The 14084-nt window shown below is 54.4% G+C and overlaps 1 protein-coding gene across 1 annotated transcript in view; it reads left to right on the top strand.

The window, feature by feature from the left end:
- Window positions 1-14084, top strand: part of CNGB3 (cyclic nucleotide gated channel subunit beta 3) — a 67620-nt gene that overhangs the window by 31351 nt on the left and 22185 nt on the right. The window contains exon 10 of the mRNA XM_028137826.2: window positions 11362-11445. Coding sequence (XP_027993627.2) covers window positions 11362-11445 — 84 coding nt within the window. The remainder of the gene's footprint in view (window positions 1-11361; window positions 11446-14084) is intronic.

Below are 14084 nucleotides of genomic sequence, written 5' to 3'. Positions count from 1 at the left end.
GGTGCTCACTGAGTCCACCCCTTGTTCGTGTCACTTGTGGAGGTGGTACAGTTGTAATCTGATGTGGTTGAAGTGACCACCTGGTGGACTGGCTCTGGGGCCTCCTGGGAGGTACAGAGTCAACCACTGCCTGTACCTTGCCTGAGCTAGAAAGAACTCTTCAGATGGCTGCTACTTTTGTTGGGCTTGGAGGTGCCCAGGAGAGGCCAAGCCATGAACCAGAGCTGGGCCTGGGGCCACTTATTGAGAGGTACAGGGAATGCTGAGGCCAGCTGCTATTTATTTGAGGGATTTTATGAAAGTCTGAGGCATGAGGCAAGAGTGGCCAGTTGTATGGAAAAGCCACTGGATATGGCTTGGATGAGCCTGCAAGCAGGGAGGGACAGGGCCTCAGGGAATCACCAGGGCAGGGATAAAAGTGTGAGCAAGATTGATGGAGATTCAGATATGGAGCCTTGATGGAGAGGGCTCAGCAAAGGAACACTGGCCTCTGCCAGGCCTTCTGCCTGGGAGAAAGCTGCCCCTCCAGCTCTTCTCCTGATTCCAGGCAAGTTAGTTCCTCCCCGAATGTCCCAGGTTCCTTGCAAGCTGCTGCCCTGGGCCACGCCAGCACAGCCAAGGGTTTGTCAAGCCTGAAGGAGGGCGGTGAAGGATAAAGAAGGAGACAGAGAAGAGAATAAGCTGGGTCTAGGTGGATCTTCTGTGCCTGGCTGAGGCCACAGAACAGATCCAGACTGCAAAGCTGATGCTTTATTTATAGTCAGGGGCAAACAAGGTAATTTACAATGTTCTTGCAAGTTTCACTTGTTTTGGCAGCACTTGCTGCCCCTCCCACTAGCTACCCAGGAAAGATCTAGGGATCAGTTACAGGATCAAGCTTAATTATTCTTAGAGGACTGTGCCCTCCAAGCTGGGACTTGTTTGTGACTTTGACAGCAGGTCAGTCTGAGGCTTAACCCTATAACCGCTTCCTACACTGCCCCAGTGCTGGAAATCTAAGGGAGTGAATCCAGGTAAGTCCATGTGCAGGCCCTTTAAGGGGAACTGCCTGGGACTCCAGCAGCCTCCATGTCACTAAGTTACACTCCCCGCTGGTTTTTACAGCCAGTAGTTGTGGGGACTTCTCTTTGAGGACCACCTGAGTGCAGGGGAGAGAGCCACCTGAGTGCAGGGGAGAGGGCCACCTGAGAGCGGGGGAGAGGGCCACCTGAGAGCGGGGGAGAGGGCCACCTGAGAGCAGGGGAGAGGCCCACCTGAACAGTGAAGTGGGCGCATCCACATGTTGATGTGTGTTTCCGCTCTGGGACGGGTGCCATCCCCTAGGGTGGAGGCGTGGACAGAGAGAAGAGGTGATGTAAACAGAAAGACGTGGGACCAGGGAGAGGTAGGCAGGCCGGCAGAGCCTCACCTCAGGGCAGCGGAGACGCCGTAGGTCACAGGCATAGGGTCGGTTCCCAGGACTCTAGTTCCCATCAAGCTTTTGATGAAGATATAAACTATGTGATTTAAAATAGGCAAGTGACACAAAGCAAGGAGGAATGGTTTAAAATATGTTAGATTACAAAACTTAAAATTAACTGAATATTTTGAACATCAAGCAAAGCCAAGATTAATTTCAGCGAGCACAAAAATGAAAGTCTGGACTGTGCTAAAATTAAAACGGTGCAAGTGTAAGGAAAGCAATGGTCAGTTTTACAATAATGTGTTTAGACCTGGGAGTTTCGGTTGATATTGCCCTAAATTTTAACATAATACTGATTTTTCTTGATTGTCTACATCTGGATTAATATATCACATTGCAAATAATAATTTTTAAGAAGGACTTTGACAAATTGGAGAATCTTCCAGCAAGGGGATCAGAAGCAGGATTGGGATCAAGGTCAGAGAAGGTCAGAGGATGGTTCTATGGTGACTGAGATCAGAGAAATGATTTCTACTTGTGGGGGGTAGGAGGGAGACCAACTAGGAAGAAGCAAGAGGACCTCTGTGGGTGATGGGATTTTGGGGCTTGCTAGGAAAGTTATACAGTGCCTGCATTTATCAAAACTGAGCCAACTGTCCCTTAAAATTTGCATATTTCACTGCATATAAATTATTATTCAATTTTTAAAAAAGAATGGCCTGAAGAAAATGTGGAGATGCTGAGGATCTCCATGGAGCTCTGGTGATGGCACAGAGCTCTCTCTGTCAGGGGCAGCCTGCAGGCTCTGGGGGCATGGCTTCCAGTAAGGGGGTCCCAACCAGCATATCAAGCAAGAGAAAATGCAAGAGCACCTCTCACACAAGTGTTTGCTTCTGTTATTTATTTTTAAATACACACAGAAATATGGCACAGTATGTCTGTGTTACTGTAGGTTATCTATATATATAAAAGCCTAAGTGACCGAACGACAGGTTGACCAGTCTCTATGACATGCACTGACCACCAGGGGGCGGATGCTCAATGCAGGAGCTGCCCCTTTGTGGTCAGTGTGCTCCCACAGCCAACCTCCCACACTGGCCAGCCTCCCACGGTTCCTCCGCCCCGCCGGCCGGCCCCAATCAGCCCTGATAGGGCCCGCTGGCCAACCTTTCATGGTCCCTCCCCCCCAGCCAGCCAACCTCCCGCAGCCCTTCCCCCTGGCCAACCTGTGGCCCCTATCGGCCCCGATGGCTGGCCAGGCGTAGGGACCCCACCCATGCACAAATTCATGCACCAGGCCTCTAGTGGTAAAATAAAAAGGTATGAAAGTATCAAGGTTAAATTATTTTAACAGTATTTTTATTTTTTTTATTAACTTGTTGGGGTTACATCCTACCTAATAAAAGGGTAATATGCAAATTGACCGTACCATCGACACACCCACAAGCCAATCAGAGCAAGTATGCAAATTAACCCAACCAAGATGGCTACAGCCACAGAGAGCAAGGTTTCCCAGGTAACAGAGCAAGCCAAGCTTTCCGAGAGCTGTTGCAGGCCTAAGTCTTCACTCAAGCTACAAAGTTTCAATTATAGAAGGTAAACAAATTCAAGCAGAAATGGCGGCAGAACGGAGCTTGAGAGAGAAAGCCAGGGTTGCCAGCGGCAACAGGGGAAGCAAAGCTTTCCACACACCCTGGCCGAGCCCAGCCTCCGCTTAAGGCTACAAAGTTTAAATTGTAGAAGGTGAATTAACTGCCACAGAAATGGCTGCCGGTCGTGGAGGGAGCAGCAGGCTTGGCTCCACTCCAGGCTACAAAGTTTCAATTGTAGAAGGAAATTAAATTCCAGATACCAGGGCCTCCGCTTGGGTTGCCAGGGGGCATGGCTGGCCTGCAAACCACCGCAGGCCCCTCACTCAGGCCGCCCCATGCCCCAAGGGAACCCCCACCCTGATCTGGGACACACTTCAGGGCAAACCAGCTGGCCCCCACTCCTGCACCAGGCCTCTATCATCCTACGTAATAATAGACAAATATGCAAATTGACCGTACCTTCGCTATGCCCAGGAGGCGCGGGGGGCGGGACTCGGGGTGGCCAGGGTGGCCGATTGGGCCGGCGGGCCGCTGAGCTCATGTCGCCAGCGGCATCTCGAGCTCAGCGTCTGCGCCATGCCTGTGCTGCGGCACAGAAGAGGCCTCTGGGGCAGCAAGCTCACGTCCCACTGCGGACCATCAAAAGCGGGGGAGCTGGGTGCCTGTCCGCTCAGGCACCAGGCCTTTCAGAAGCCTCCGGCGGGGTGGAGGCTTCTGAAAGGCCTGGTGCACCAGCAGACAGGCACCCAGCTCCCTCGAGATCGAAAGCAAAAGCGTGGGAGCTGGGTGCCTGTCTGCTCAGGCACCAGGCCTTTCAGAAGCCTTCACCCCGCTGGAGGCTTCTGAAAAGCCTGGTGCACCAGCGATCAAAAGCAAAAGAGTGGGAGCTGGGTGCCTGTCCGCGCAGGCACCAGGCCTTTCAGAAGCCTCCAGAGGCTTCTGAAAGGCCTGGTGCACCAGCAGACAGGCACCCAGCTCCCCCCCCAAACGTGCATGATTCAATCATGCACTGGGCCTCTAGTCTATAATAATAAAAGCGTAATATGCTAATTAGACCAGATGTCCTTCTGGAAGACCTTCCAGATGAAGCCGGGGCTGCGAGGGAAGCCTGGGTCCCGGGTGCCAGAGGGCGTCCGGTGCTGGCAGCCAGGAGAAGGAAGGCCTACTCTTGCACAAATTTCATGCATCAGGCCTCTAGTTGGTTCATAAAATTATATAGGTTTTAGGTGTGCAATTCTATAACACATCATCTGTATATTGTATTGTGTTCACCACCCCAAGTCAAGTCTCCTGCCATCACCATTTATCTCCCTTTATCTCCTCCACCTCCCCCCACCCTCTTCCCTCTGGTAATCACCATCCTTTAACAGTATTTTTAAATTATATAAATGTCTTTATACCTTAATAACTATCTTAATTGAGAATAAGTGACTACAATTGGCCCTTTTTGTTTTTTTAAATACATGTTTTTTTGCTTTCAGAGAGGAAAGAAGAGGGAGAGAGAGATAGAAACATCAATGATGAGAGAGAATCATTGATTGGCTGCTCCTGAATGCCCCACACTGGGGATTGAGCCTGAAACTGGGGCATGTGTCCTGACTGGGAAGCAAACCATGACCTCCTGGTTCATAGGTTGATGCTCAACCACTAAGCCATGCTTGCCGGGCTTGGCTCTTTTTTAAAGGAAAAACACCTTTCAATGTTATACCAATGATTTATGGGATTATCTCTGACTTGGAAAGTTACCAATTTTCAGCCTCAGAGTTTTCCTTTGGTTTTATTTTATTTTTTTGGAACTCCATCTGACTGAGAGAAAAAGTTAAACTGTCACATCTTGTGAACGCTGCACATGAAGTTAAATCCGTTCTTTCCTGACATTTCCATTGGAGATGCAGTTCCGCCCCGGAAGGGCCCATTCCATTTCCACTTCTGTTAAATGAAAGGCTTCTAAAGCCAAATGAGGTAGAAGTACGCAGGTACGGCATCTCTCTGTTTTGGTGCAGACTATCTTAGTAGTTTATACAACTGTGTTACTTATTTAGGAAGGAATAGGCTGAGTAGTGATCCTTCCGCTTATCAGTTATATAACTTACTAGAGGCCCGGTGCATGAAATTCATGCACGGGGTGTGTGTGTGGGGGGGTTCCCTCAGCCCAGCCTGCACCCTCTCCAATCTGGGACCTCTTGGGAGATGTCCGACTGCCGATATAGGCCCGATTCTGCAGATTGGGCCTAAAAAGGCAGTTGGACATCCCTCTCAAAATCCGGGACCACTGGCTTCTAACTGCTCACCTTCCTAGTCGCCCCTAACTGCCTCCATCCCCCACCAGCCTGATCACCCCCAACTGCCCTCCCCCCCCCGCTGGCCTGGTCACCCCTCACTGCCCCCCTCTGCTGGCCTGGTTGCCTCTCCCTGCCCCCCCCACCTGCCTGGTCGCCCCCAACTGCCCCAATGTGGAACTCTTCACCCCGTGCAGTCTGCTGTTCAGTCATTCGGTCGCCCCTCACTAACCCCCCTATCTGCCTAGTCGCCCCACGCAGCCTGTTCGGTCATCCATTCGGTTGCAGTGGTCGCTTAGGCTTTCAGATAGATGGACACCCCACTGTATTGCCTCTGAGTGAGTCACATGTTGCCTGAGGCCCATGCCCAGGGCAGGGGCGGCCATGCAGGTGTGTGCCTGAGCAGAGGAGGCTCCCGCAGAGGCGCACAGGCGGGTTTAACCTGTTCGCAGTCAGAGAAGTTCTCTAAGCCAGAGTGGGGGGGTCACCAGCCATGAATCGGGACAGTCGTGGGGCAGGCTGCGGGTGTGGTCAATGCTGTAGCTGGGTCAGGGATGAAGGGGGCAGGGCAGCCCGGATTCCTGCTCACAGAGACCGGAAGTGGGCCGATTATCCAGGGACAGCAGAGGGGTGAAAACCTCCACGTCTTGCATTCTCCCTGTGACGGAATCTGCCGTCTGGAAAGGGCTGGAGGAGAGACTGGGCGGAGGCTGGCTCCCTGCCCCGTGTCGCCTCCTCAGGTGTAGGGCAAGTCCAGGTGCCCGGGACCACGTGACTCACACATGCCTGAGGAGGTGACCCGAGGAACAGGGTGGGTTTAGATCTTGGGCTCCTTCTGAAGTCTCAGCAGGTTTCCCCGCTTTGTAAACTGCGGCGGGGAGGCAGGTGCAGGGACCTGGTGGGCCACGCAGCACCAGAGACTGAGTGTGCACTGACCTGCCTCCCTTTCCTCCAAACACGCAGCTGCTGCTTTAGTTTTGTGTTGTATTCAAGCTGAAAAGCGCCGAAAGCTTTTACCTTGTGCGTGCACGCCTCCCCTGCCGCCTGAGAAATGCGCTCCCCGCGGTGGAGCCGCGAGTGGGTGATGCTCCGGCAAAGGCCACGCAAGCCCAGCCGCAGCGCCGTGGGTCGGGCAGGACGGCGCGGGAGGGTGTCCGCAGCCCAGCCTCCCGGTCACGCACGCCGGGTGCCCCAGGGCCTAGGTGCCCGGGTAGGTTCCCGGGGACAGCGCACCGCACCGCACGTGAGAGAAGATGCGGTGCGCCCTGGGCTGGGTGGCGCGGGCAGCAGGCCTGCGGCTGCACCGGGGGCGGCGGGAGCAGATCCCTCTTCGAAGGCGAGGAGGTCAGTCTTCCTTCTCGCCAGGCCTTCAACTGATTGCAGGAGGCCCACCCACGTCATGGAGGGACTGAGCTTTAAGTCATGGAAGCCTAATGACCTGTCAATCCGGCCTGAAGCTGCGTCACGGTGACGTGTAACTGGAGCCGCAGAGAGCGGACACACCCCCGCCCCGGGCCGCCCGCCGCCAGCGCTGCGGGGACCGGCCGCAGGCAGAGGCCAAGCCCAGCGCTGGGACCCCAAGGGCTAAGCCGGGTGAGTGCGCCCTCTGACCACGGGCGGGCGGCCTGCTCACCGCTCCGGCACCCGCTCCGGGTCACTCTCAGGGCCGCGTGGTCTGCGCAGCGGGCGGGGCTCAGCCCCGCTTCTCCGGCCCGGCTCCCGCCCGCCCTGGGCCTTAGACTCCGGTCAGTTGCCTTCACACCCGCCCCCCAACGCACTCAGCTCGAGACTTTCCCGCCACGGTAAGACCCTTGAGCTCAGGGGGGTTTTCCTCTTAATCAAAGAAGGTACAAGTAGAGTCATATTTTTTACTAAAATTTTGCTTCCATCAACTGGCTAATTAGTAAGACTTGCTGCTTGTACATGGGGTGATCAGAGTTTCTAAAGCGCAGAAATTGTCAAATCAAAATATTTTCCTTTTTTTTTTTCTTAAAAATAACTCTTCCTTGCAGACCGTGTAGTTCCAGCAAGCCCAAGTATGAAGCTAACAAGGGGTGATTCGGTCCTCTGAGGCTGGGCAACTTCCCCTCCCCTCTGACAACTTATTATTTTAATTTCTATTTTTAAATGTTTTATGAAATTAAATGCTCGGAGAATCCCTTTTTGCCTCTAGGAGGCAATTGCCAGAAGGGGGAGAAAACGGCCTGAAGGGTCTGTTGCGCCACCTCGTGGCTGGCATTGAAACCGCACCCCGCAGCGGGCAAAGCCCCCGCCTGGCAGACCCGCGGCCGCGGTGCCCACAGGAAGGCGGCGCCAGCAGCCTCCAGGGCACAGCGCCTGTCTGCTCCAGGGGAGGGGCAGGGCCCACCCGAGGACGCCGGGGGAATGCGCTGGGGACCGTGGCCCGGAGCCCGGAAAGGAGGCTCTGGAGTCCTCTGAGCAGTGCGCTGTGACAGGGGCAGCCATTCCCCTGCGTCCCAGCACTGGAGGGCGCCCCGCGCTCCCCACAGCCCCCTGCGCGCCCAGGGCGCAGGACTCCGAAATCAGACCGCGCCTCGCGGGTGGGTGGTGAAGTGACTGAAATCGCGTGATGTGCTCACGGCAGCTGCACATAGTAGGTCGTGTTGTCATTGCTGTTCTGAGAAACACGGCGACCCCGGGGTGCCCCACAGGTAGCGGCGGGCTGCGCCTGGCAGGGTGGGTCCCAGTCCTCCAGGTCGGCTACTGTGACTTCCCGCTTTGCACCGAGGACACCTGGGTCCCGTGTCCCTTAGAGCTCGGGAAGTCGTGGCATCTTCTACTTTGTACTTCCTTCTCCCCGTTGGCGGCGGCTCCGCACAGCGTGGCCTGCAGGCCCTGGCTCAGCCGGGCGGGATGCCCGCCTGGACACGCCACCAGCGTTCCCTGGGAGCGGAGCTCAAGTGGAGCAGAGTCCCCTGTTTGCCTTGAGAGTGACTTAAACCCCTCGGATTATAAATTACTGGTAAGCCCCTTTCAAAGAAGCAGGGACGAGCCTAGGAACGGAGAAATCCTACAGGCAAATTTTACCAAATTCACAGTTGTGCCCTGAGCTTGCCATTATGAAAAGACCGTCCTGAGTATAGCAACTGCCATCTAACCCACCTATAGGTTCTGTTTTGAACAAAAATGGAATTTCGCCCAACTCCATTCAAGTCTCCGGAATTCTTGTTCACGTCTGCACCGTAACAGCCTCTGCACAGCACTGAATCCCCCGGTTGGAAGTGGGGTGGCAGCTGACACTTGCATTCCTTACATCAGACCATAGTCACTTGGTGCCTAGCCTGCCCCCCGCCCTGGCGAGACCTGGAGATACAGAAGTGACTGACGCACAAATCTGCCCTCAAGAGACACCCCCCCCCCCCGCCCATCTCTCCCTCTCCCCATGCTCTTCCTCCGGCACCTGTTGCACCTGTGGTCTCAGGAGACAGGCTTCCTGCCCGAGGTTCCTCGCTAAACAGCGGAGGTTCATGCGTAGCCCACGGGCACAGACAATAGTGCGGGAAGGCCTGGGCTGCGGGCGGGAGCAGTGGAGGCGGCCCTGGGGGAGAATGGGACATCTGTAATACTCTCAGCAATAAAAATAAATCTAAAACATAAAATAAATAAAAGGCAGAGGTGACAACCGTGTTAACTAACGCGAGGCATCGCAGGGAGTTCGGAAGGAGCAAACAGGCGAAGGTAAGGAACTAGTGAATGCCATGCAAATGCTGTGTTACCACCGCTTTGGCGTTAACTCTTACACAGCCCCTCTCCCTCTTAGAAAGGGGACAGTGAGGCCACGGTGGCTGTGCCCTGACTTCCTGTCCTGGGAACGTCCCCGCTCTCACCGTACAGCAAACGGAGGGGCGTCCGCGGGGGAGGCGAACCCAGGACGGGACGTTTTAGTCACACAGTAACGGAGCGACATGCGTCCCAAGGAAACAGTCATTGCCGGGAGGGGGAAATATAATTGTTTCCAAACCACTCATAAACTGTAATGACTGCAGCACAAACTCCCCCTCACCCGGCCTGAGCGGGGGAAGGGGCTCCCCGGCCCAGCGCGGCCGAAGGCCTGGGTCTGCCACAGCGTCGCTAACCGGTGAATGTAAACCGTCTGTGCGAGCAGCTGCGCTCTGCTCACAGGATCTAGTATGTGCAGCTAACAACATTCCTGTGTAAAGTGGCTCCCCTGTTCCCCGAGGACGGCTGGCCGGTGGGGAGCCCTCGGGTCACAGTGAGGAGGGCTCCTGCGGCTGAGGCTCCCGGGGCCGTGTCCCTCGCCAGGCTGCCTGCCGGCGGCCCCTGCAGGAGAGAAGAAAAGACCACGCAATCCTCCGCAAAGGGGGTTTGGTGCCTGCAGACAATCCCGGGATGTGTTTGACTGTATTCCTGTTAAAGGTGATAAAATTCAATTGGAGTCTCATCGGTGCTTTTCTCAGACCCGCCCTCCTCCCTTCCAGTCCCCGTTTCTTCCGTTTTACTGTGTCCATATGGACGGCAGTGGCCGCCGGGAGTGTTGGTGCAGTTTTCACAGCTGGAATCGTATGGACTCGGCTGCAGCTTGCCTTTGTGCAGAGCGCATCGCTTGTTGAGTTCAGTCATCTATGTCTCAGAGAGAGGAGAGAGGCCTGGCTATTACTCTGAACCACTCTAGGGTATTCGAACCCACAGATCTTCAACGTCTGTATCTGTCCCTCTTGCCCTTGAGTGGCGCCGTGTGTCCCCAGAGGCGCTCCCCATGCTCCCGTCGCTCCCCCGTGGCCCGGCAGCAGCAAACGCCGCTCTGGAAGGTGTTACGGTGTTCACCTGGGGAGCCTTGTGACAGGACTCGCTCCCACCACCGGTCACAGCGGCTCTGCTCACCGAAAGCACCCCGCCTCCTCCCCCCAGGCGTGCCTCTTCCATCTCCCACTGCTCCGAGGGCACCGGCAAGGCTTGCTCTCCACAGCTCCTCTCCTCGCCGCCCGGGCTGGGCGGATTGAGGCGGCTGCCTGGTGGCCCTGGCATTTTCCTGTCCGGGTCACCAGGAGCTCTACTTCCCTGAATAAATGTTATAGAGCAGTCAGACCATCTGAAGGCTTCTCACCAGTGGCTACTGGAAGTTACTTCGATCATAAATTATTAACCTTCCTTATCCGTCAAGCAACCCCGAGGCCTAAGCTTCCTATGCATCTAGGCCAGCTGGTTGCCACTGACGTCATCACCGAGAACTGTGCCCGCGAAGGGAATGAGAACCGAACCGTCACCGACGGCACAGACCCTGCTTCTCAGTCCCTGCGCAGGAACACCCCCTGCGGTGGGCAGGGCCACGAGCAGGACCGGGCGTGCGCAGGCGGCTCCAGGGGGAGAAAGGAAAGGGCCTGGGAGAGCAGGAGCCTCAAAGCACCGCAGAGAGGGAGGCACCGCGGGCTTTTATTTAGCTCCCAGCTCTGTAAATTACAATCCTGTGGGCAGATGCCAAACACAGGCATAGATTCTAACAAAGCAAGCCTGTGTCTCACTATTCAAGTCATCACCCCACAGGTCACTGATGTTGTGTCTATTAGCCTACCTGTGCGGTGATGATAATTGAGTTAGAAAGGGAAGACATCAGACTTGCAAAGTTAAGCAATAATGTCTGACAATAGTATGAAATGTTACAAGAAAAAAAAATTCAGCCAAGATTTTGATATATGAAAGTCTTAATACACTACTAATAATTATTATCACAATCATGAACAGCTATCACCAATTAAGCATTAGGTTTTGCAGGAGTAAAATTTTGCCATTATGAGGTAAGTATTATTTCCACCTCATTTAACGGATCAGGAAACTGAGAGCATGAGCGGTTAGGCAGTCATAGAGGCTGGAGACAGGATCAAAACCCAAATCTATCGACCAGCACCCAAACTCTTGCTGAACTATAGGTTTGGGTTTGTTTCCTAAATCCTAGGTCAAGAAGAGTCCACATCCACTGGCAACTAATATTTCAGCGTTAACACAGAGTCATCTGTTGCTCTCCACCTCCACTGCATTGTAACGTCCTTTGGAATATTGGCCTTTTAGCTGCGGCGACAAGAACTATTCTCTCCCTTGCTTGTCCCTGCAGGGCTGTGACACACAGATGCTCCATGACCTGCTGCTCAGGTTGAGATCCACCATCTACTTACCTGGTGACTTTGTCTGCAGAAAGGTGAGTGTGCTGTTTGTCACGCGCACAACAGGTAACGCGGTACATGGAGGGTTCAGACCTAAGACAGGAGCCGGTGTGAATTTGCCCAGGGCAAGGCCATGGCACAGCAATAATTGTGGCAGACAGCTCTGTGGAAACAGCGGTGCTGTCCGAGTTTAATGTGGAACAAGATGACTGGGATTTCAGTACCTGCAGGACGTAAATGGGCCGTCTGAGAAGCTGCCTTTTACAAACGTAAACCATCAAGCATCACACCCATCGATTCCAAAACCTTAAAGTGGAGGGAAAGTTAGAGAGAGAGGGTGGGCCTGCCCCTTCCTGTCGTCCACAAGCTATCATTTACTTCCGTCTAGCTCCTCCAGTTGGTGATAATTAATCTACACTAATAAAAGGGTAATATGCTAATTAGACCGAACAACTTCCGGACAACTCTGCGGACATCCTTTCAGACAAAGCCATTGTGGCGGGGCCGAGGTTGAGGTGGTTAGGGGCGATCAGGCCAGCAGGGGAGAGCAGTTAGGGGGATCAGGCTGGCAGGGGAGAGCAGTTAGGATGATCAGACTGGCAGGCAGGTGAGCGGTTAGGAGCCAGTGGTCTCAGATTGCAAGAGGGATGTCCGATTAGAGAGGGTGCAGGCTGGGCTGAGGGATACCCCCTCTCTGCACAAATTTCATGCATCGGGCCACTAGTTTAAAAATAAACCTTTTTAAAATATTGCTGAGCTTTTTATGAAAAATGCTCCATGTTCATTATTTTTTAAAAGAAAACATATAAAATCACAAAGACAAAATTCCACCCCCCAGAAACAACCACTCTCACGTGTGCCAGCCTGTCTTGTTATTCTGCTTGATGGGGAGTTCCAGACACTTGGCATCACACTGTACTGACGTTGTGAAGCTGGTCCTATCACGTAGCACATTACACACACATTTCACATATTGTAGAGTGATCTACAGCCTCGCTTTTAGAGCTGCATCATACTTCAGTCCACGAACATCATGGTCAGTTTCCAAATGTTTGCCAGTATTTCACTCGAAAGTGAACATTTTCCCACATCTCTGAAGACTAACGTGCGGGGGAGGGAAGGAGTGATGACTTTGGGTTTTATGTCTTGAGAGACTAAATCCATAGTCAAGACCATAACCAAAATGGAGAGTAGAGGAAATGCGCAGTTCAAAGACGGGAGAGCGACCCGACCCCGGAGCTCCCGGAGTGCGGTGAGGACCACCGTGAGCGCCGGGTGGGGAGCAAGCGCAGGCGCAAGGACACAGCCCCACGGGCACCCGCAGGGCTTCCTGGAGAACGTGGCGTTCCAGCTGAGTCCGGAAGGAGGAAGTGGCACAAACCACGAGGAAACGGCCTGCCAGGGAGAGGAGAGCGTGCGCGCCGGGGCAGGGGGCAGGGAGTGGATCTGCAGAGCGCGCAGAAAAGACAGCTAAGGCCTCAGTATTGTTCAGTCAGTGAAACTCATGAAATGGTTGGAACACGACGGGCCAGGCACTGTGCTGGGCTCTGGGACAATCCGCAGTGAAAAAATAAAATAAAAAGGTTGTTCTTGTCCTCCAGGGACTCAGTCCAGTGCCAGGCTGCTCACCCAGTGACATCAGACTCGCCTGCGGTGAGCGGTCTGGGCTCCGGCCCCAGCACTCTGCTGGTCTGGCGGGGCCCACACCTCAGATGAGTCTTGCCCAGCTGGTGTGGCTCAGCGCTGGAACATCCACTCAGGAACCAAGAGGTCCCCGGCTCGATCCCCGGCAGGGGGTATGCAGGAGGCAGCCGATTGATGAAGTTTCTCATTGATGTTTCTGTCTATCTCTCTCCCTTCCCCTCTCTCTAAAAAGCAATTTAAAAAACAAGCATATTTAAAAGCTCCCAGGAAATTCTAAAATACAGCCAAAGTTGAGAATCACTGCCTGATGGAAGAGACAAGCAATAAACAAATGAAATAAACAATAAATGAAATGACATAAACCATAACTCCAAAATGTGCCACCTCTCCGAAGGGGGAAGGAAGGCCAGGAGGGTGGCAATGGAGAGGGCGGGTTGGCAGGCAGTCGGCATGACCTTCAAAAAATCTAATGACAAGTGAAGACTTGGAGCTGAGGCAGGACAGGGCGTGGCATGTTCCGGTGGCCTGCTGAGCAAATGGTGAAGGCACGCCCGGGCGGCCGGAGGGGGGTGGGGGGGAGGCGGTGGAAACCAGGCTAGTACAGGAGAGGGGAGGGAACTGGAGGTCGGTCTCTGGGAGCCACGCATCACGGAGGCTGCCTCCATGGAAGCTCAGGGAAAGGCCCAGGCCACGCCGGAGAAGGAGAGGAGCACGGAGCTGCCAGAGGCGTGCTGTGATGGAAACCGCACACACAGTCCCCACAGCCCAGTCCCCGGGAGCAGGCCGCTTGGTGACAGGAAACCACGCGCATCAAACTGGAAATACAAACGGCCCAGCTCAGGACCCTGTCGGGCAGAGGCGCCCCCGCGTCGCACCCGTCACTGGGCAGAAGGGGCAGAAGGGCGAGCACAGATGCGGGAGAACAGGGCGGCCGGAGAGCAGAAAGGAGAAGGCAGAGGCCACCGCCGCTTCTCTGTTCGGTTCTGGAGAGGGCGTTGAGTCATAGTTGATCATGACAGAGATGATGTCA

This window comes from Eptesicus fuscus, chromosome 19 (assembly GCF_027574615.1).
Source record: "Eptesicus fuscus isolate TK198812 chromosome 19, DD_ASM_mEF_20220401, whole genome shotgun sequence".
Classification (NCBI taxonomy): Eukaryota; Metazoa; Chordata; class Mammalia; order Chiroptera; family Vespertilionidae; genus Eptesicus; species Eptesicus fuscus.
The sequence above is the reverse complement of the archived record's forward strand: the minus strand, read 5'-3'. Positions and strand labels throughout refer to the sequence as shown.